The sequence below is a fragment of the Heterocephalus glaber genome, unplaced genomic scaffold, assembly GCF_053883595.1.
Source record: "Heterocephalus glaber isolate CG9 unplaced genomic scaffold, H.glaber_assembly_v1.0 deba00001719, whole genome shotgun sequence".
In the NCBI taxonomy this organism is placed as follows: domain Eukaryota; kingdom Metazoa; phylum Chordata; class Mammalia; order Rodentia; family Bathyergidae; genus Heterocephalus; species Heterocephalus glaber.
Window position 1 is genome coordinate 1,102,797 of NW_028258432.1, and position 24,527 is coordinate 1,127,323.

The window sequence follows — 24,527 nt, forward strand, 5'->3', positions numbered from 1 at the left end:
TTGAATTTTCCCCATTTGAGATGGATTTAATTTTTTAACCTTAATAATTGGTATTTACGGGCCTGGGATTTAGTTCAGTGGTTCCACCACCTGCCTCACAAGCACAAGGTCCTGAGTTCCATCCGGTACCAAAAAATAATTAGTATTTAGAGAGCTAATCAAGCATTTATCCTTGAAAAAATATTTTCGTACTATATCAAATAGCCTTGTTTAATAAAGAGAAATCTGTTTTATTCAAGAATATAAGAATTTCACAAACTCTACTCTTTTTCTGTTTGTTTTGATACCAGGGATCAAACTCAGGACTTTGCGCTTTCGAGTCAGGCAGCGGAACCACTGAGATAAATGCCTGGCCCTGGTTTTTTTTGGCAGTTCAGGCTAGCCTCAAACTTAGCCAATCCTCCTGCCTCAGCCTCCTGAGTGCTAGGATTACAGGTGTGCACCACCACACCCAGCTTTCTACTGTATTATTGATTCAAGGAAGAATTATCAATTTACTTTTAAAACCATTAGATGATAAAAAGAAAACCTAGACATTCCTTTTTTTATTGTTTTATTTTTTTTAGTAATGGGGATCAAACTCTGGTCCTTGTGCTTGTGCAGCAGGCTGCAAAACCACTGAGTTAAATCCCTGGCCTTTTTTTTAAATCTTTTTAGACAGGATCTCACTGTGTAGTTCAGGCTGGCTTGGAACACACTATGTAGCACAGGCTGGTCTCAAACTCACAGGGATCCTCCTGCCTCAGCCTCCCGAGTTCTGGATTACAAGTGTGTGTCAACACTCCTGGCTGGACATTCTTGTAATGTCAAAATAGCATGACACTAGTTTGTGATCACAAGGGAAAAAAAATATAACTGCAGTGGGAGATGTCAAAATCATTGTCCCAATGGGCAGATATATTTTAGCATATTAATCAGTAAGTATTATGATGTGTTGCAACCTACATGTTCGTAGTTCCTATGATATAGTTTAGCCAAAAGATTTGACTTAAATCTGTCAAATCTTTAAATATAGTATTTAGCTTTGGGGAAATTCAGCAGATAAACCCTGCTTAATAGAGGAATAAACTAAATAACAGTATCAGATTATAACCACATAAATCCAGAAGTCAGAGCATTCTATGGAAAGAGATGGCTGTCTTCAAGACAAAGTCATTTTAAAAAAGAAGATTCTGGTCAGAGATTTAGCTCAGTGGTGCCTCCGCCTGCCTCCCAAGCGCAAGGTTCCCATTCCGATCCCTGGTACCAAAAAATAAAAAATAAAATAAAAAATAGAATTCTGGTAGATTATGAAACAGTTATGGAGATAATATCCAGAAACAATGTGTGATCATGGCTTGCATACTAATTTGAACCAGTTAAGGAAAGCTAAACATGCTCTGGAAGTACTAATAAAATTTACAGGTACAGTAAAGGCAAGAATTGATGGAAAATACAGGTTACTAAATTGTATGTATGGTATGGTCTAGTTTTGATTAAAAAGTCTAGGAGGGCCGGGGATTTAGCTCAGTGGTTCTGCTGCCTGCCTTTCAAGCACAAGGTCCCAAGTTCAATCCCCAGTACCAAAAAAAAAGTCTGGGAGATTTGTGTGTGTATAGAAAAAAATCTAGAAAAATATATACTATCTGAATGTGATTTAATTTGATTTGATTATGTGTATATATGCAAATGTTATACTGCTTCTGCAATAAAATAAGTTACATAGCACATAATTTATAGTCTTGCATGTAGTTCCAGTTTGGAAGTTTCACATATTTGAGTAGTACATATAACATATTCAGTGTTTAAATTTTAAGTTTCTGTAAAACCACAGTGTTCTGTTTCTTCATTTCTTAGGTAGAGAACCTGGATTTTTTACTCCTATTAAAGACAGTTGAGGAATTCTATAGAAGTAAAGATGATGAAAATTTGGAAATTGTCTGTCCAATTCAAGATCAAGCCTGTGTAGCTAAATTTGAAGATGGAATTTGGTACCGTGCAAAAGTCATTGGTAAGAAAATGCACACTGCTTGAACAGAGAAATATCACATTTCAAAAATTGTTTTGAGTGGATACAAATTAAATCTTGAAATGGTCTCATTACCATTTTCTCTGTCTTTAGAAAGGTAGCTATAATGTTGGTAGATGTATCTCCTGAGATTTTGACTTGATTAGGACTTAACTAATGGGCATTGGCTAGGAAACTATTAGATATAATGCAAAGCAGCAAAAGTTAAGTAGTGAAAACTGGTGATATCTAGCTTCTGATGTCTTTATCATGCTATTTTGTCAAGGTACAAATTGATTATGTAATCTTTTGTGTCCTCTCAGCTTCCTTAGTATTTTCCTCTTTTCTGGGAATTATTTAACATTAGTTATTTTAGCATTTCTCTACCCCTTTTATATACTCAAATCAAGTGATTAAATTCAGCTTATAAAATAATAAAAGGTGGGATTGGAAATAGAAGATTATGAAAAAGATTATAAAAAGGTGCTAGTAACAAAAATAGGAAAACTTATAGTTACTGCCCCAAGCTTAGCTAAAGAGAACAATTACACACTAAGCCTTTGTGGTTTCAGAAATTAGATATACTTAGACAGTTTAGCCCATTTTGTTACATTTTGGTATGGATTGTCCCTCCCGAACTTGTGGAGGGATTTGATCCTCAGCGTGGCAGTACGGGGAGGTGGGAACTGGTGGAAGGTGTTGGGCCACGGGAACGGAGCCCTTGTGAAGGGATTAATGCATTTCTTGGGAGAGCAAGTCCTTGCCTTTGCAGGAAGGGATTGGCTACCCAGAGAGAAGGTTTTTAGGAAGCAGCGTGGTGTGAAATGAGGCTACCCCTTTCACATACACCCACTTGTCTTCCACTTTCCATCCAAAGTGGAAGAAGTTCGAGGCCCTTAGCAGAAGATGAGCAAATGCTGGCACCATGATCTTGGGTTTCCCACCCTCTAGAACCATGAACCAAAATAAAACATCTCTCTTCATAAATTTTTCAGTGTCAGGTATTTTGTGATAGAAACAAAAAATGGACTAAGTCTTATTCTTTTTACAGGCTTTCTAGTTTGTAGATAAGTACCTTTAAAACAAGATTGTAGCTCAGTTTGACACCGTTCAAAATTTTTTTCATTGTTAAGTAATCTAAGATCCTTACCAATTACTTCTAATATCCAAGTTCTGTATCTTGTATCAACACTTTTTTATTCTTTTTTTCAGTACTGGGGATTAAGCCTAGGGCCTTCACACTTAGCTACATCCCCAACCCTTTTTAATTTTTTTTTGTTTGATTTTAAAAGTGAGCCTTATCCCCAATACCAAAAAAAAAAGCCTTGCTAAATTCCTCACGCCAACTGAGCTTGAACTTGTGATTCTCCTGCCTTAACCTTCAGAGTACTCTATCCTTTTTCCCCTCATTGATTTTAATTCAATTGGTGGTTAGTGTCTTGTACTAGCTACAGATTTTTGCAGTGTCTAAGAAATGTCATAGTCTGTTTGTGCTACTATAGCAAAATACCACAGGTGAGTAATGTGTAAATACTAGAAAATTATCCCAGTTATGGAGGATAGAAGGTCTAAGATCAAGGCACTGCTTGGTGAAGACCTAGTCTTTCTACTTCCAAGGTGGATCCTTCTTGTTGCATTTTCCAGAGCAAACACATATGTGCTCAATCATCGTAAAGGCAAGTAAAGGTCCAACTCCCCTATGTCAAGCCCTTTTAGAAGGACATCTAATCTTGCTGCACTAGGACAGGGCCGTTGTGATTCAGTCACCTCTCAGATTCTGCACCTCCTAATAGTGTTGCACTGGGGACTGATTTTCACCAGGAACCCCAGAGAAGGTAATCTACTAGTTACTTCTTTAGTGAATCCATTGTCCAATAGCTTCCTCAGAAAGAATACATAAATCTAAGACCTTCCCAGTGCGCTCTGTTCTCATGTGTTATAGGTAATTTGAGTAAGAAAAATAATATTCTTTCAATTCTATCCCATATCCACCTGTTTGTTTAAAACTACATCTCCATTCAGAGTTAGAATCTAATGGTGTTGATGTAGTTGACAATATCCTTCTAGCCTGCAGATTCCGGGTGACAAGAAGTGGGGAAGGGTTCGTCTACATTTCTGGTCTTCCATTTGTAATATGTGCCTTCTCGCTTATTACTTCTCACTTATTATCCACTACCATAGGGTCTAAGTTATATAAAGTGTCATCTTGAATAGCAGTGCTATGCCAACTACTTATATTTTTTTGCCAAGGAGCAGAGAATGCAGGGCTTGTTCTCATACTAAAATGATATATATCTTATTAGTCTTTAAACTTTAAAACAATTGCAACACATTTCACAGCACTTGGCGTATAGGTGTGCCTAAAAAGGCTACAGTAAACCATATACTTTGAGTGATTTCAAAAAGGTCAGTATGTGATAGGTTATTCTTTGTTTTTGTCGTTTTTTGAAGCAAAATCTCACTATGTAGTTCAGGCTGGCCTCCAATTCACAGCAATCCTCCTGCCTCAGCTTCCCAAGTTTTGAGATTACAGGTGTGCGCCACCATACCTGTCTGATAGGTCATTTAAACTTGCATGTTTGAACCTTCCAAATATTTCAAAGACAGTCATGGTGGCACATGCCACTTAGGAGGTTGAGGCAGGAAGGTTACAAAGCTGAGTCCTGACTGAAGAACTTAGCAAGACGCTGTCTCAGACTTTTGAAAAAAAAAAAAATAGGATGTAGTTCAATGTGAAGACACTGGGTTCAATCCCCAGTACCATGGGGTATGGGTTGGGGGTGTTCTTTAAAACATAGGAGACTGGACCGACATAGTGATCTGTAAGTTTGTGATTTCAAATTGCATAATTTTTAAAGGATTGCCTGGACATCAGGAAGTTGAAGTTAAATATGTGGACTTCGGAAATACTGCAAAAATAACACTTAAAGAGATGCGTAAAATAAAGGATGAGTTTCTGAATCCCCCAGAGAAGGTAATCTACTAGTTACAAACTCTAGAGTTACACTATTAGCACACACATGAAAGTATTTTATAAGTTATTTTTACCATGGAAATGTTCTGATAGCCACTGTTTTAGTCTCTAGTTTTTGATACAATGACTATAAATATGTGGTACTATAGTTATTACTTGAGAAATATGTGGTGCTGGAGGTATAGCTCAGTGGTAGAGTACTTGCCTAGCATGCATAAGTCCCAAACTCTGCAAAAATAATAATGTGTTTATGTTGGTATATAAGTATTAATTATAAACATTTTATATATGTATATTTGTGTCTTAAGTACTTAAACTGGCCTCCAGCTTTTAACATATCATTTTGAGATATATAATGTGATAAGACTTGCACATTCATGATATTTTAAGCAAGAAAGCTCATCTAGAACTACTTTTACTTTATTAAGTTATATGTAATGTCTGAGAGAAGTCTCAGAATATGTGAAAAACTTTAACCTTGTTGATCTCTGGGGAGTGGATCCCTAAAGAAGTATACGAAGGGCTGGATGTGGTAGTGCATGCCTATAAGCCTATAATCCCAGCACTAGGTGTCTGGAGCAGGAGGACTGCCCTGAGTTTAAGACCAGCTTGGGCCCCCTCCCCCAGCACAGAGGAGGTAAGCCACTCCCAGCACCCAGGAGGAGGCTTCCAGGCTACCACACCAACCCCCTCAGCACACAGGAGCTGAGCTAATCCCAGCACCCAGGAGGAGCCTTCTGAGCTGCCGTACAAGCCCTTCAATCAGCGCAGAGGAGGTGAGCCTCTCCCAGCGCCCAGGAGAAGGCTTCCGGGCTGCCATACCACCCCGTCCCCCAAGGCAGAGGAGGTGAGTCTTTCCCAGTGCCCAGGAGGAGGCTTCCGGGCCACCATACCACCCCCCTCAGCACACAGGAGGTGAGCCACATGAGCGCCAGCAACATTTCCCCTCCTCAAAATGAGAAGACACATAAACAAGTCTCAAAACCGGACTTCCAGATGACCTAAAGCAACCCCAAAGGGAAATGAGGTGGAACACTGATACTCAATCACCTGGACTCCCTGAACTGGCAACAAAAAAGGATCTGGAAAAAATAAAATCAGAAATAATTTCTCAGATAACAGCAGAGATTGTGCCCATAGTACAAGACATGATTAATAAAACTACAGCAGACACAGATTAAAAAAAGAGATGAGGAACATGATGAAATCCCAACACAGGAAATAAATGGAACCCATAAAATAGATACAAACAGATTTCCAGGAGATTAAAAACTCCATTGAAAGTTTACGAAGCAGAATGAGCCAATGTGAGGAGAGAATCTCAAATATAGAAGATAAGATTGCAGTTAGTGACCAGGAAAAGAAAAATTGCTTTAAAATAGTAAGAAACCATAAGAAATCAATCCAGCAGCTGCTAGACGATGCAAAGAAGAACGACATAAGACTAATTGTAGTCAATGAAGAAACAGGAGAGAGTGCAGATGACATAAAAAAACTGTTCACAGAAGTGATGGCAGAAAACTTCCCAAGCAGGGGAAAAGAACTTGACATACAGATAAGTGAGGCATATAGGACTCCCAACTAGCCATGATAAAAAAAAAAATCTACACATGGGCATATAATTGTTAAGATTCCAGAATCCCAACAGAAGAACAAAGTCCTACAAGCAGTTAGAGGAAAGAAACCACCTACAAAGGAAAGCCCATCACAATCACAGCAGACTTCTCAACAAAAACTCTCAAGGCAAAAAGAGCTTGGAGTGACCCATTTCAAGCCCTAAAGGAAAACAACCTCCAACCCAGATTGACGTACCCTGCAAAACTATCTTTCACAATTGATGGAGAAATAAGATACTTTCATGACAAAGAGCACCTTAGGAACTTCATGAATACCAAACCAGCACTCTAAAAAATTTCAGACAATATCCTAGTAAAAGACAACAAGGATCACAACCCCAGGAAGCCCAGCAGAATGACTCCATTGGGCATGACAAGAAATTAAATGCCAACACAGAGAATCCAACAAAAAGAAAAAGTCATAACAATGATAAGTCAATATGTATCAGTTATAACCATCAATGTTAATGGTCTCAATTCACCAGTCAAAAGAAACAGACTGGCAGAATGGGTCAAGAAGCAAGATCCAACAATATGCTGCACACAAGAGACACACTTAATTCAAAAAGAAACTCACAGACTGAAAGTTAAAGGGTGGAAAACAATACTCCATGTGACAGGAACCTGAAACAAAGCAGGAGTAGCTATTCTCTTTGCAGATCAAGTGGATTTCAACCCAAAAGCTGAAATACTTCTGGTACCAAGAATTTCAGATAAGGGGCAGTCAACCTGTATGTACAAATCTATTGTGAACATGTGTTTTCATTCCTCTTAAGTAAAAACTTAAGAACAGAACTGTTGGTTCTTAACAGTAATACAAGAAATTTCTATGTTGTTTTCCAAAATGGTTTTATCATTTTACATTCACATTAGCAGTATTAGAAAGTTCTAACTGGTTCACACCTAAGCTGACATTTGTTCTTTTAAAACTTTTAACTTCATCTCCCTAATGAGTGTATCATACAATCTTGTTACTGTACTGATTAGTATTTTTCTGATTCTAGTGTTGCACACCTTTCCTTGTGCTGTACTGGCTACTTATCATCTTGTGTCTACTTTTTAATTGGGTTGTCTATTAATGAGTTGTAAGTGTTCTTTATATATTATGATCATAGGTTGTATGTATGATAAATATGTTCTGTTTAAGGACTACTTTTTTTTTTTGCTTGTCATTTTCTTAAAGATGTCATTTAAAGTTCTAAATTTTGATGGAATCTCATTTATCAATTTTTTTCTTTTATACATCATGTTTTTTGTATCCTAGGAAATTCTTGCCTACCCTAAATTCATGAACATTTTCCCTTATAATTTCTTCTTAAAGTTTCATAGTTTTAGTTTTTCATATTTAGGTTCATAGATCCTTTCAAGTTATTTTTATGTATGGAAATAAAGGGTTGAGGTTAATTTTTTTACATACAAATACCAGGTATTCTAATATCATTTGTTAAAAACATTATCTTTTCCTCTGCTCTTGAGTTTATGTTCTGTAAAATGTTAATGTTAATAATCTTTCAAAACTCAGTGGACCATATATGTGTGGTTCTATTTCTAGATTTTCTGTTTTATTCCAATGATCTATATGTCTTTCCTTACACCAACACTGCCTTGATTACTGGAGCTTTAGAGGAAGTCTTAAAATTAGGTAATAAATTTCTTCCAACACTGTTTTTTTTTCTTTTTACTTTTCTGTGTCCTTTGTACTCCTACATAACTTTTTAATTTCAATATCCAATTCTTCATTTATACCAAGTATACATAGACCTGAATTTTTATATATATATTGTGTTTTCTAATCTTGTCAAATTCATGTACAAGTTCTGTGGGCTTCTAGAGATTTCTTAATATTTTCTCTGTGGATGATCATTTCATCTGCATATAAAGATTTTACTTCTACCTTGCCAATCCTAGGCTAATTGTTTCTTTTTATTGCCAGACTATTCTGGTTTGGGCCTATGTTTCAAAGTTTAATGGACAGATGAAGAGTAGACATATCTGCCTCTTGTTCCCCACCTTAGGGAGAAAGCATTGTATCTTTTCCATTCATATAAGGCATTTTTGCTGGAAGTATGGAGCACATGGCTTATCTGAGAAGGTTCTGTTCTACTTCTAGTCTCCTGATAGCTTTTACCATGAACAGCTGTAGAATTTAGTCCAATACTTTTTCTGCAACTAATGACAGGATCATACGGCTTTTTCCTTTCCTCTGTTAAAATGATGACTTTTGGGGGTGGATCTTTCAATGCTGAACCAACACTGCCACCATTATAATAAAACCACTTTCTACCTACTGCCAGATCTGACTTCTAATAGTTTGTTTTGTTAAACAAATTTTTATCTGTGTTCATACTTTTGTCTTCTCTTATCTTTATCCAGTTTTAGTATTGGCACAATGTTGAGTTCCTAAAATGAGGGGAGAAGTGTTCCTTCTTTTTTCTGCTTTAAATATTTTATATAATTCATCAGTTAAAATGTATTTGAGCCTGTTGTTGTCATATAGGTAGATTTTTCAAGCTAGGAATATACTTTCTTTAATAGGTGCTATCAAATTTTATATTTCCTCCAGAGTCAGTTTCATTAATTTGTCTTCCAAGGTATTTCTTAGAAGTTGTCAAATGTATTTCAAAAAAGATTTTTGTGATATGCTTTCTATATCCTTTTAAATTCTGTAAAATCTTTGTTAATGTCCTCTAAATTTTGATATTGCAATTAAAACAAAATATAATTGATATTGTGTAATAGGAAGAAAAGGTCTAAAGGAGTAGGGAAAGTGGGAGGGGTAGGGGAAAGGAAAGAACGGAAAAGAAAAATGTGAGAAAAGGAAAAAATGGATACAAAGTCTTTGCAAATAGGGAAGGGTGGAAGGGGTGAAGGGAGGGCAGGGGAAGAGGAAAAAGTAAGAACCAAGATACATCATGTAAAGATACAAGATCTCAATGATGAATGTAACTATTTTATACCTAAAATGTACCAATAAACTTAATAGAAAAGAAAAATTGAAAATAAAAAGACCAGCTTGGGTCCAGGGATTTAGCTCAGTTCTGCCACCCCCGCCTCACAAGTGCAAGGTCCTGAGTTCAATCCCTAGTACCAAAAAAAAAAAAAAGACCAGCTCAGGCTACATAGTTCAAGGCCAGCCTACACTACACAATGAGACCCGATCTCAAAATTTTTTTTAAAAAAGTATATCAAAGATGCTTATTTCTAATGTACATTCTCATTTTATTTAAGTTATTAATCCATATTTTTCATTTTGAGAAATGAGTACCATTTCAAGAAACTTGAAAATTTAGATAAGCAAAAACAGGAATCACTCAAAAATATTGTTTAATAATTTGGGGCATATTTACTGCTGAAATGCATCTTCTGTGTTTTTAACAATTATAGAATCAGACTGTACATATTTCTATAAGCCTGCTTTTCTCACTTAATATCTAAGTACCTATCTTTTATTTATTCGGTATATTAATATGCAGTGACTGATTCAACTAAATAGTTTCTTGCAGTTGTTTACATTTACAAAGTGCTTTTGTAGACACCTTCACACATTTATTTCTGAATTCAGATACAAAGATTAGTTTTTCTTTTTGTAGATTTTTGCGGTGCTGGGGCTTGAACTTGGGGCTTTAAGCATGTCTAGAAAGATTATGTAAAAACTCCTTTCTTAATAGTGAAATTTTTGTTTGTTACAGGCAATTAAATGCAAACTGGCATATATTGAACCATGTGAAAGGACTACACAGTGGTCCAAAAAAGCAAAAGAAAAATTTGAAGAAAAGACTCAAGATAAATTTTTGACATGTTCAGTTATTAGTAAGCTATTTCCATTTTTATTTTTTACATAATTGTACATAATTTTAAATAAGATTAACATGTAATATTTGTCTTTCTTAGAATATATTCATTGTATCATGAGTAGTAGTAGTAGTGAGAGTCAACATTTATTGAGAATTGAGTAAATGGGACTGTGTCTTTTGTAAGCTCTAAAGTTTGAAGTCAGCACATAAAGCAAATATTACCTTTAAAGACCAACTCACGCTTACAGGCATGGTGGTACACACCTGTAGTTCAGCTATTCAGGAGACCGAGGCAGGAGGAAAACTCAAGCCCAGAAATGAAGACCAGCCTGAACTGCATAGCAAGACCCTGTCTAAAAAATAAAAACAAAACAAGATCAAATCACCCTTTACATGTTTCCTTGAAAGCTCTGAAGCCAGGAATTAGCTTCATTTATTTGACTTTTTGCTAAGGCTCTGTCTATTCTTGGCACAATGAATGCTAAGTTTTAATTTCCAAGCAAGTAAAGGGATGTGGAGCATGACTGGTAAATACCTTATATTTGTTGTTTCTTTTTTCTTTCATTTGGCTTGAGTGAATCCAACTGTAGGCTGTCAGCATATATTATAAGTTACTCCTTTTTTGGAACAACTGGAGTACAAAACATGGACACTAGCCCACACAACAGGTTCTGAAAATCAAAAGTTTAATGACAATCTAATCTGAAATGGCTGTATATAGGCTTTATCTCATTTATGATAAATCTTAATACATACTACTTTGAGATAGTAATATTTTGGGGCTGCTGCCCCAAAGTTCACTGAAGATAATATAGAATGCAGCATATGTACTGTGTAGTTTTTATCAGTTATGAAACACATCTTGCCCCAAGAGTTTTGGATAGGAGGATTTGGAATCTTGTTTTTGTTTTACATTGAGTATTTTGATCTGTTCTAAAACTACAGAAGCTTCTCGGCCTTTGGCTAAGATCAAGTGTAAAACTACAACAGACATGGGCTGTGTTGAGTTCAGTGAGTCCTAGTGCATGACACACAACAGCCTGTTTACTTAGGATTGATGTATAGCACTTTCAGGGGTAGTTTTACAATTCTCATTTTACATTTTTATCACAATACATTAAGTGAACTCAAATGTAAGACAATTATTCTGTTTACAGTGAGGAAACTGAAGCTCAGAGATGAACTGCTGAAAGTTGCATAATTTAGAATTGATGAGATATCTAGTAATTTATTCACTTCAATACAAAAAATTGTTCAAAAGAAATAGATGGAGAATATTATTATAGAAAACACACTTAGTCTATGGAATTTTTATCTTGCTTCTCTGAAATACACAATAGAGATTTCTTAATCCTTGAACAGCCACCACTAATTTTGAGCTGACTTAAATAACTACTATACTTCCTGACTTCCTTTTGGCATTGTGTTCTGTTGGTTTTTAGCTCCCTCCTTGAATGTCTTCTCACAGATAACACATCAAGACACGATTCCCCAAGTTTTTCTTGATGATTCTCCTTTATTTCTTACTTGTTATACCAGTGGCATCTGACCCTAGTACCATAATTACTAGCCTAGATCATTTAAGGGGAGCCAGAAAGTTCTCTGACCCAAAGTATCTTTCCTCATTCCCCTGCACAGTGATTAAAAAGACATTTGTAATAAAGTGATGAAATGAAAATGGAGCCTTCCAGGGCCAGGGATTTAGCTCAGTGGTGCCATGCCTGCCTCGCAAGTGCAAGGTCCTGAGTTCGATCCCTAGTACCAAAAAAAAAAAAAGAGAGAAATTGGAACCTTCCATTAATATATATTGTCACCTTACAAAGCAAGGGATCAATTTAATTAGGAAGAAAGCAAGGAAATGTCAAAGGTACAGAACCCAGAAAGTTGCCCCTATCAGAAAAAGAATTTCACCCATGAGAATTATGAAGCTAGAGAACTAAAGGGGATACAGGAGGATAGAAATTTATTGCAGCACACTATTGCTTAACATTTTGCTTCTAAATAGTTCATCTGGGACATTAAAAGTAGCCAAGAATGATTTTTTAACTCTTGAAGAAAGCTTTCTAATATGTACCCCTATAACTAGATGATGTATGTTGTTAGTGCTGGCAGTGGTTATCGTTTTATTTGGGAACTATCATTCTGACTATGAGCTACCAAATACTGTAGTATAAAAGTTGTTAGATGTATAATCTCAGTGAATAGGGATATGTGTTTCCTAAAGAAATTCCCAGGCTGGGGATTTAGCTCAGTGGTTTCGCCGCCTGCTGCACAAGCTCAAGGTCCTGAGTTCAATCCCTGGTACCAAAAAAAGAAAAAAAAAATTCCCCTACAGCACTTATTTATTTAGATACTTGAGCAGGTTTTCTTTGTTGAGTACCATAAATAATAGGCACATGAGATGTAAGTTCTACTCTAATCTCTGAGTCTCCGAGTTTAAGAAATAGATCCCATTGACAAGTAACCACTTTTCGTTTTTTAAAAGAAACATTAAATGGTTTGTACTTTTTTAAAGGGACAGAGAAAAACTGCAGTGAATTAAGAGTTCTAGATTGAATTTTTGTTTTAACATTTGTACCATACTTTAAAAAACTGTAGACCTTATCTGGGCCTGGTAGCTTTCATAGTAGGAAAGCTATGAATTTGAGACCAGCCTCAGCAACCTAGTGAGAACTTGCTCTAAAACAAATTCCATGTGATAACCCAGAAAAAAGCAGGGGTATCTATTCTATTTGCAGACAATGTCAACTTCAAGCCAAGACTGATCAAAAGAGACAAAGAATGTCACTACATACTTGTTAAGGGAAAACTACAAGAAGAAGAGATAACAATCATAAGTATATATGCACCAAATATCACTGTACCCAACTATATTAAATATTAACAGACATGAGAGATCTAATAAGCACTAACACAGTTGTAATGGGGGACCTTAATACCTCACTGTCACAAATAGATCAACTAGACAGAAAATCAGCAAATATCAGAATTGAACCAAACTTGTGAACATATAGACTTAGTAGTATGATGTCTACAGAGTGTTCCACCCTAAATCATCAGAATATACATTCTTATCAGCAGCACATGGGACATTCCTCAAAATAGGCCACATCTTAGCCCATAGAACATACTAAGGTAAATGCAAACAAATTGAAATTATCCCATGCATATTATCTGACCATAGTACAATGAAAAATGGAAATCAGTGGCAAAACCACAAAAACTCTGTAAACACATGGAAATTAAATAATACCCTCCTGAACAAGCAATGGGTCACAGGTGGAATTAAAGAAGATATTAAACAGTATCTACAATTAAATGATAATGCCGACATTGACACTACAACTGCAACTTTTGGGACACAATGAAAGGAGTCCTATGAGAAATTTGTAGACGTGAACCCTCACATGAGTACAAATAACCTAATGTTGAAGCTCAGGCTTCTAGAAAAAGAACAATTCAAGCCCCAAGCTTGTACAAGAGAGGAAATTATAAAGATTAGAGCAGAAATTAATACAATTGAAACTAAGAAAACAGTACAAAGAATCAATGAATCAAAGAGTTGCTTCTTTGAAAGATTAAAGTTAATAAACCCTTACCCAACCTTATCAAAAAAAGGAAAAGACTCAGATTCATGTAATTAGGGATGGAAAGGGTAAAAATCACAATGGATCCTGTAGAAATCCAGAAGATCATCAATACCTACTTCGAGAACCTGTACTCTAATAAAATGGAAGACACAGAAAGGGACAGATTCCTAGATACATAGGAATTACCAAAGCTGAATCAAGAAGATATTAAAATTCTAACCCAATATCAGTCATTGAAATTGAAAATATAATTAAAAACTTACGAAAAAGAAACGTTCAGGTCTTAATGGTTTCACTGCTGAATTCTACAAGGAATTTAGAGAAGATCTAATGCCACTACTTCAGTAAAAAACTCTTCAGTAAAATTGAAAGGAAATCAATGCTCCCAGAATCATTCCTGGAAGCAAGTAATACCCTGATCCCAAAACCAGAGAAGGACTCAACCAAAAAAGAAAACTATAGGCCAATTTTTTTAATAAACATAGACGAAAAAATCCTCAATAAGATACTGGCAAACAAGGCAGCAAATCACCAAAAAAGATTATACACCATGACTAAGTAGGATTCATCCCAGGGATGCAGGGATCGTTCGATATATGCAAATCAATAAATGTGATACATTATATCAAGAGAGCCAAAGACAGAAATCACAATCATCTCAATAGACCCAGAAAAAAACATTTGACAAAGTCCAACACCGATTCATGATTTAAAACCCTACGGAAAAATAGAATAGTCTCTAATCAATCTGATAAAAGCCATCTCTGACAAACCAACAGCCAACATCATATTAAATGGACAAAAACTGAAAGCTTTCATTCCAAAATCAGGACAAGGATGTCCACTGTCACCACTCTTGTTCAATATAGTTCTGAAAACACTAGTCAGAGCAGTTAGACAAGACACATAAAAGGAGTAAGGATAGGAAAGGAAGAAGTTAAATTATCATTATCTGCAGATGACATGACTCTCTACGTGGAAAACCCCAAAAACTCCTCCAAAAGACTTCTAGATTTAATAACTAAATTCAGTAGAGTAGCTGGATACAAAATCAACACTCAGAAATCAATATCATTCCTGTATATGAATAACAAAGTCACTGAGAGAGAAATTAGAGAAACAGTACCTTTCAAAATAACATCCAGAAACATGAAATACTTAGGAATTAATCTCACAAAGGAAGTAAAACATCTTTACACTGAAAATTACAGTACTCTGAAAAAGAGATCGAAAAAGATATCAAAATGCAAAGCTATCACTTGCTCATGGGTAGGAGGAACCAACATAGTGAAAATGGCCATACTCCCAAAACTGTTACACAGATTTAATCCAGTCCCAATTAAAACACCATTAGCATACCTCAAAGAACAGAAATCATTCCTAAAATTCATTTGGAACCAGAAGAAACCTAGTATAGCAAAAGCAATTCTAGGCAACAAAGGCAAGGCAGGGGGCATCACAATCCCAAACTTGGGATTATGCTACAGAGCTACTGTGATTAAAAAAACAGCATGGTACTGAGGAAGAAAAAACAGACCTGAGGATCAATGGAACAGACTAGAAGAGGTGGAAACAACCCCAAACATGCTCAGCCATCTTATTTTTGATAAAGGGGCCAAATATGTTCACTGGAAGAAAGGTAGCCCTCTTAGCAGGGCCGGGGATTTAGCTCAGTGGTTTCACCACCTGCTGCGCAAGTGCAAGGACCCAAGTTCAATCCCCGGTACCAAAAAACAAAAACCCTGCAGAAATGAGGGGTTTGGGCCGGGGATTTAGCTCAGTGGTTCTGGCGCCTGCTGTGCAAGCTCAAGGTCCCGAGTTTGATCCCTGGTACAGAGGAAAAAAAAATCCTCATCAGGTAGCCTCCTTGAAAAATGGTGCTGGAAAAACTGGCTTTCTGCATGCCGAAGACTAAAACTAGACCCATTCTCTCACCATGGACTAAACTAAAATCAAAGTGGGTCAGAGATCTAAATATTAAAACAAAAACACTAGAGGCGGGGATTTAGTTCAGTGGTTCTGGCACCTGCCTTGCAAGCACAAGGTCCCAAGTTCAATCCCCAGTACCAAAAATAAACAACACAGAAACACTAAATCTGCTGAAACTATAGGTAGAATGCTTGAGGACATAAGGATAGGCAAATACTTCATGAACAAAACCCTGACCACATGGGAAATAATGCAGAGAATCAACAACTGGGATCTCATTGTATTAAAAAGCTTTTGCACATCAAAAGAAATCACCAACAGAGTGAAAAGACAACCTATCGAGTGGGAAAAATTTTAGCCAGTTGTTCCTCAGAGGTCTAATTCTAGAACATACAAAGAACTGAAAAAATCAGACCCCCCCCAATTTAAAGATCCAGTCAAAAAATGGGCATCTGAGATGAATAGACATTTCTCAGATGAACTACAAGTGGCAAATAAACACTAGAAAATGCTCAACATCACTAGTCATTTGAAAGTTGCAAATTAAAACAGCACTGAGATTCCATCTCCAGAAACAATGGCTTATATCAAGAAATCAATAAATAGGGCTGGGGATTTAGCTCAGTGGTTTCAACGCCTGCTGCACAAGTGCAAGGACCCAAGTTCAATCCCCGGTACAAAAAAAAAAAAAAAAAAAATCAATAAATACTGGCAGGGCTGTGGGGAATAAGGCACCTTTCTCCACTGTTGGTGAAAGTGCAGATGGTGCAAACACTGTTGAAATTAGTGTGGAAATTCCTCGGAAAACTAGGACTAAAGGTCCCATTTGACCCAGCTATTCCCTTTCTGGGTATTTCCCCAAAGAATTAAAAGCATCATACCATAATGATATATGCACATTCATGTTTATAACAAAACAATTTGAGACCTCCCTGGCCTGCTGAGGAGCTGAGCTGTATGGGCACCAGCAGCACCAGCCCCTACCCCGCTCCCCCACTTCTGGCCTCTGGGCCACACAGATACCTGGATCCACACCACAGAGGTGCTGGGGGTCATAAAAGACATTGTTCTGGCCTCCAGAAGATAGAGCAGAGGTGAACAACAGAGAGGGCCTCTCTGAGGCTCCTCAGTGAAAATTGAAGCCCACTGGAAAAGTCAGGAAGATCTCCACAGTGAAGGCACACCACACCACCATAGTTGATTGCCTAAGAATCATTATAGACTCAAAGGCTAAAGACCAACTATATCTGGAAGACACCTCTGAGAAGCAGTCATTCCATGAGAGTTCTAAATACAAGCAACAAAGATACTTACAATAAGCAATACTGAAGTATCAACCCAGGAATTAAACCAAAAACAGTACCAACAAAAAAACAGAAATGCAAAGACACCTAAGCAAGCCTCAAACCCAGACTTCCAGCTCACCAAAGGCAAATTATGGGGGAAACGAAGTGGAAAAGTCTGATAATCAACCACCTGCACACCCTGAGCTGATAGCACAGGAAGTAACAAAACAGATAAATGAAGCTCTAGAAAAATTCAAAACAAAAAATTCCCCAGATAATTACAGAGATGGTGAGCAGAATGAAAGACATGACTAGAGACTCTAGAACAGAAACAGATAAAAAAAAAAAATAGATGAGCTCAGGAGCACAATGGAAGCTATGAATGCCCACCATAGGAAAGAAATGGAAACCATGAAACCGATTCAAACATATCCAGGAGATTAAAAACTCTATTGAGTGGGCCAGGGATTTAGCTCAGTGGTTCTGCCACCTGCCTTGCAAGCACAAGGACCCGAGTTTGATCCCTGGTACCAAAACCAAACAAACAAAAAAAAACTATTGAGTAAAGTATTCAGAGCAGAATGTGCCAATGTGAAGACAGTATCAGATATAGAAGACAGGATGCCAGTCAGTGACCATGAAAAGAAAGATCTCTTAAAAATAGTAAGGGATGGGCCGGGGATTTAACTCAGTGGTTTTGCTGCCTGCTGCACAAGCGCAAGGACCCGAGTTCAATCCCTGGTACCAAAAAAAAAAAAAAAAAAAAATAGGGACCATGAGAAATCAATCCAGTGGCTCCTAGATGATGCAAAGAATAATATAAGACTAATAGTCCACGAAAAAGCAGGCGAAAGTACAAATGACATAAAAAAGCTGTTCACAGAATTAATGACAGAAAACTTCCCAAACAGAATGAAAGATTTTAACATACAGATAAGTGAGGCATATAGGACTCCAACTAGCCACGATCAAAAAAAAATCCACACCTGGACATATAATAGTCAAGATCCTGGAAACCCAGCAGAAGAATAAAATATTACAAGCAGTTAGAGAAAAGAAACAAATCCACCTACAAAGGAAAGACCATCAGAATCACAGCAGACTTTTCAACACAAACCCTCAAGTCAAGGAAAGCCTGGAGTAAGGTATTTCAAGCCCTAAAAGAAAACAACTTCCAGCCTAGACTGATGTATCCTGCAAAACTATCTTTCAAAATTGATGGGGAAATAAGATACTTCCATGACAAAGAACACCTGAGAAACTTCATGAATACCAAACCAACACCCCAAACAATTCTAAACAATATCTTTGAAAAAGACAGTGGGTCACAACTCCATGAGGCCCAACACAGCAAATCCATCAGGCAAGGCAAGAAATTAACAGGAGAGGGGGAAAAATAAAAAATGTAACAACACAGTTTGTAATAGCTAAATCTTGGAAACAGCCGAAATGCCCATCAACTGATGAATGGATAAAAAAGATGTGGGGTTTTTTTATATAATGGAGTACTACTCAGCCCTAAAGAAGGATAAACTTGAGACATTTACAGCTAAATGGATGCATTTTGAGACTATACTCATAAGTGAAAAAAATCACACACATGTGTAAATATTGCATTGTGTCTCTGTTGTGAAAAACCAAAAGGGTAAATAAGGACCAAAATGTACAATAGATAATGTGAAATAGGAAGAAATGGTTCAAAATGAAAGGGGAACTAGGGAGAGGGAGAGGAAAAATGAGGGGAGAAGAAGAAATGAGAAGGACAAACGGCAAACAAAGCTTCTGTAAATAAGGGAAGAGGGGTTGAAGGGAGGGGATGGGGAAGAAAAGAATCAAAATACACAACGTGCAGGTACAGATTCCCTGTGATGAACGTGATCGCTCACATGATACAAGGGAAACGGTGCGAATAAAATGAATACAAATTTGTCTAAAAGAAAAATACCACAGAATACTTACACTGAATATATGTTAATTTATATTTTTCCTTTTGAAAGTTCTCTTGTCAGTATAGGGTTGCAGTACAAAATGGTAACTCCTCACGGGGCTTGGACACGTGTGGAACACATCTTACTTTTTTGTCCCCTTCTCCTCCCCCCATTCCAACCCTTCTTGCTCTCCCAATTTACAAAACTTCTATTTCCATTTTTTCAATTCTTTTTTAAAAATCTCCCCTTTCTCTGCTCTCCACGCCCCCCCCCCATCTTTTGCTCCCCTTCCCATTTGAGCATCTTCCTACTTCCTAATGTTTATCCTCCATTTTCCTCATTTATATTTTGGGTTTCTCATACAAGAGACACAGTGCATTATTTAAACTTGTGTGTTTCATTTATTTCCCTTCAGGTTATGGTCTCAAGGTGCATCCATTCACCTAAAAATGCCTCGAGTTTAATCCTTCTGTATGGTAGTGTTATGGTTTGTGTCTAGATGTCCCCTAAAGGCTCATGTGGTCATAGGCTTTTTCAGAGGTGGCTTGATCTAGAATGTGTTACACTGGAATTCATTCATGATGCAATGCTAGCCTCAAGGACACTAGGATTAAAGGTGTGAGTGCTACCCACCCCAGTAGTCTGGATAAGATAAAAGGGGCAGATGCTGTTAAATTCCCTTGTTGCTTTTGCTACCCTGTGGTCACCATGAACTGTTTCTCATCTATGGCGCCCCTCTGCCACATGCCACTGGAGCCAGCCGATTAGGGATTGAAACCTCTACAAACTGTGAGCTAAATAAACCCTTTCCCCATTAACATTGGGTGCTGATTATTTGTCTCAGCAAGGAGAGAAAAGTAAGACAGGAAGAGTAGTATTTCATTGTATATAAATACCATACTTTCTTTATTCACTCATCTGTTGATGGGGCATATGGGCTATTTCCAAGATTTAGCTGTTGTAAATCATGCTGGGATTACAGGCATGCGCTATCATGCTGCTGTTAACATGGATATGCTTGAATCACTGTGGTGTGATGTCTTTAACTCTCAGGAAAGTACCTAGAAGGGGAATACCTCGATCAAATGGAAACTAGTTTTAGTTTTTTGAGGAAATCTCCATACTGATTTCCATAGTAGTTGTACCAATGTATACTTCCTCCAGCAATGGAGAAGGGTTCGTTTTTCCCCACAGCCTTATCAGCACTTGCTATTGGTTGATTCCTGGATGATGGCTATTCTTTCTGGAATGAGATGGAAGGTCAGTGTTGTTTTAATTTGTGTCTTTTGTATGGCCAGCCATGTTGAGCACTTTTTCTTAAATTTATTGGTCATTTGTACTTCTTTATGTGAGAAGTGTCTGTTCATTTCAGATGCCCATTTTTGGATTGGGTCTTTAATTTGGGAAATCTAATTATTTCAGTATAAAGAATTCAATAAAGAATATCCCAGATATTAGTCCTCTCTGTGAGGAATAGCTGGCAAACATGTTTTCCATTCTGTGAGTTCTCTCTCCACTCTGTTGGTGGTTTCCTTTGCTGTGTAGAAGCTTTTCAGTTTGATGTTATCCTATCTGTTGATTCTTTATAATATTTCTTGTGCAATCATGGTTTTGTTCATAAAGTCTTTGCCTACATTTATATCTTCAGGAGTTTTATCTGTTTTATCTTCCAGCACATTGTTTCTGTTTTAATTTAGATCTTTGATCCATTTTTATTTTAGTGCATGGTGAGAGATACGGGTCCAGGTTCAATCTTGGGCATGTGGAAAGCCAGTTTTCCCAAGACCATTGCTTTTTTTTTGGTATAGAGGATCGAACTCAGGACCTTGCGCTTGTGAGGCAGGTGTCGGAACCACTGAGCTAAACCCCCGCCCGCCCCTGCACCATTTCTTTTGTTGTTGTGGTTTTGGTTTTGGTACGGGGGTCCAACTCAGGTCCTTGGGCTTGCACAGCAGGCGGCGAAACCACTGAGCTAAATCCCCAGCCCCCCGGCATCATTTCGTAAAGAGACTCTTTCCTCCAGCAAAGGTGTTTAGCCCCTTTGTCAGAGATAAAGTAGCTGCATTTGCCTGGAGTTGTTTCTTTTTCTTTTCTTTTCTTTTTTTTCATAAAGTGTCTTCCTGTGTAGTCCAGGCTGGTCTTGAACTCCCTGTGTAACCCATGCTGGCCTCAAACTCATGGCAATCTTCCTGCCTCAGCCTCTGGAGTGCTGGGATTAGAGGCATACGCCACCAGGCCTGGCTTGTTTCTGCATCTCCTATTCTGTTCCATTGGTCCACAAGTCTGGTTTGTTGTTTTGTTGTTTTGTTGTTTTTTTCATGTGTGTGCATGTGTGTGTATATGTGTGTGGTTGGTTGGTTTGGGTTTTTCGGTTTGGTTTTTTGCCAGTAGCATGTTGTTTTTATCACTGAAGCTTTGTAGTATAACCTGAAGTCCAGGATTTGTGATGCCCCATGACTTGCCCTTGTTGCCCAAAATTCCTTTTGCTGCTCTCAGTCACTTCTGGTTCCATGAAAATTTTAGGGTTGTTTTCTCTAGTTCTGTAAGGAATGCTATTGGTATTTTGATTGGAATTGCATTAAATCTGTATAACAGCTTTGGAAATATGGCCATTTTCACTATATGGTTCTGCCTGTTCAGGAACAGGGGATGTCTTTTCATTTTCTGATATCCTCTTTAATCTCCTTTCTCAGCATTACTATAGTTTTCATTAGAGGTCTTTCACTTCCTTGGTTAGGTTAATTCCTTGAAAGTTTTTGTTTCCCCAATGTCTCTCTGTGAATTTGTTATTGATGCACAGGAATGCTATTGATTTTTGAGTGTTGACTTTGGATCCTGCTACACTACTCAATTTAGTTTTTGCGGTCTTCTATAGAGTATCATGTCATCTGCAAATAATGGTAATTTAACTTCTTCCTTTTGCAACAATATTCCTTTTCTTTCTCTTGTCTAATTGCTCTCACTGATGTTTTCAGAACTATATTGAACAGGCATGGTGACAGTGTACTTCCTTGTCTTGTTTCTGATGATGTTGGCTGTTGGTCTGTCATAGATGGATTTTATTAGATTGGGATAAACAATCTTCTGTTCCAGTTGTTTAGAGGTTTTATCATGAATGGATGTTGGATTTTGTCAGATGCTTTTTCTACAACTGTTGAGATGATCATGTGATTTTTCTCCTTCTTGTTTATGTAGTGTATTGTTACATTTATTGATTAGTGTATGTTGAACCATCCTTGCATCCTTGAAATGAATCCTACTTGGTCATGGTATATAATCTTTCTGATAATTTGCTACATTCTGTTTGCCCGTATCTTACAGAGGATGTTCATTAAAGAGATTGAGCTATAGTTCTCTGTTTTGGTTGGGTCTTTTTCTGGTTTTGGTATAAGGGTAATGCTGATTTCAGGGATGCCTTTGTGAGTACTGCTCCCCTTTTAGATTTCATTGAAGAGTTTAAGGAGTAGTGGCACTAGATCTTCTCTAAAGTTCTTATAGAATTCCGCAGTGAATTCTTTTCTTAGTTGGTAGTTTTTAAATTTTTTAATTTCATTGACTGATACTGTATTATTCAGGATTTTTATATCTTTTTTATTCAACTTTGGTAATTTATATATATCTAGGAACGTATCCCTTTCCTCTGAAATTTTCATTTTATTAGAGTACAGGTTCTCGAAATAATTACTGATGATCTTCTGGATTTCTGCAGAATCCTTTTTTATTTCAACCTTTCATTTCTAATTACATGAATTTGGGTCTCTTGTTTCCTTGTTTTGGGGGTTGGTTTTTTTTGGTACCAGAGATTGAACTCAGGACCTTGTGCTTGCGAGGCAGGCGCTGGACTGTTTCCTTGTTTTGATAACGTTTGCTACAGGTTGGTCTCTTTTGTTTAATTTTTCAAAGAACCAACTCTTCAATTCATTAATTCATTATATTATTGTTTTAGTCTCGACTGCATTAATTTCTGCCCTGATATTTATAATTTCCTTCCTTTTGGGTTTGGATTGTTCTTGTTTTTCTAGAACCTTGAGGCTCGTCGTTAGGTTATTTATTTGAACTTCTTCTGTTTCTCTGATGTGGGAATTCACTGCTATAAATTTTCCTCTTAGGATTGCTTTCATTGCATCCTATAGATTCTAATATGTCATACTGGCATTATCATTTGATTATAGGAACATCTAATTTCTTCTTTAATTTCCTCTGTGACCCATTGACCCATTGATTAGTTAAGAGGTTACTATTTAATTTCCAAGTGTTCACATAGTTTCTGTGGTGTCTTTTGCTGTTGATTTCTATTTTCATTGCAGTATGATCTGACAGGATGCAAGGGATATTTTGAGTCCTTTGCATTTACTTAAGCATGCTCTGTGGGGTAGTGTGTGGTCTATTTGATGAAATTCCCATATGGTGCTGAGAAGCACATATATTCTGTTGTTATTAGGTGGAACACTAATCTATGAAGTCCGTTTGTTCAAAGGCTTGGTTCAACTCTGATATTCTGTTGTTGATTTTTTGTCCAATTGATCTGCCAATCAACTAGTATTGACTAGTATTGACTTATCTTTGTCATTATATTATTTTCCTACTGTTGGTTCCCGTTCCCACCCTTCTAACTGTTTGCCTTACCAGATGGGTCCATTCTATTGGGCTTTTTGACATTGTTATCTTCATTGTCTCTTACTAGGATATCCTTAAGAATTTTGGGGAGTGCTAATTCGGTGGTCATGAATTTTTTAAGTGTTCTTTATCATGGAAGTATCTTATTTTTCCATCAATTTTGAAAGATAATTTTGTGGGATACATCAATCTGGGCTGAAAGTTATTTTCTTTTTGGGTTTGAAACAGTTTAAGGTTTCCTTGACTTTAGGATTTGTGTTAAAAAAAAAAATGCTGTAAGTCTGATGGGTTTTCCTTTATAGATGATTTGTTTCTTTGACTTAGCCATTTTTAAGATTCTGTTTTTGTGTTGAATTTCTGGAATCTTGACTATGATATCTTGGTGTAGTTCTTTTATAATCATGGCTGTCTGGGATTCTGTATGCTTCAGTTAGGTATATATCAAATTCTTTTTTATATGCTTGGAAATTTTTCTGCTATTCTGTAAAGAGGTATTTTTTATGCCCTTTGTGTTACTTGCTGATTTTTCATTGATTCTAATTAATCCTAGATTAGTCTTTGTATTATCTAGTAGCTGCTGGATCAATTTTTCCTATTCCCTTGCTATTTTTAAGGTATCTCTTGTTAGTTGATCACCAATCACAGCCCTGTCTTCTAGGTCTGATACTATGTCTTCACACTGGTTGATTCTGCTGCCTTTCAAAAAGAAGTTTTTAATCCCTAGGATTTCTGTTTAAAATTGTTTTATGGAATCTAATTCTTATCTTGGTCATTCATGGTTTGCATGTCTTTCTTTAGCTCCTCTA

The 24,527-nt window shown here is 36.9% G+C and overlaps 1 protein-coding gene across 3 annotated transcripts in view; it reads left to right on the plus strand.

The window, feature by feature from the left end:
- Rnf17 (ring finger protein 17) overlaps positions 1-24,527 on the plus strand; it is a 160,038-nt gene that overhangs the window by 67,299 nt on the left and 68,212 nt on the right. For all 3 annotated transcript variants that reach the window (XM_021236394.2, XM_021236396.2, XM_087199443.1), the window contains exons 17-19: positions 1,837-1,990; positions 4,846-4,961; positions 10,267-10,387. In XM_021236394.2, the coding sequence (XP_021092053.2) occupies positions 1,837-1,990; positions 4,846-4,961; positions 10,267-10,387 (391 nt within the window). The remainder of the gene's footprint in view (positions 1-1,836; positions 1,991-4,845; positions 4,962-10,266; positions 10,388-24,527) is intronic.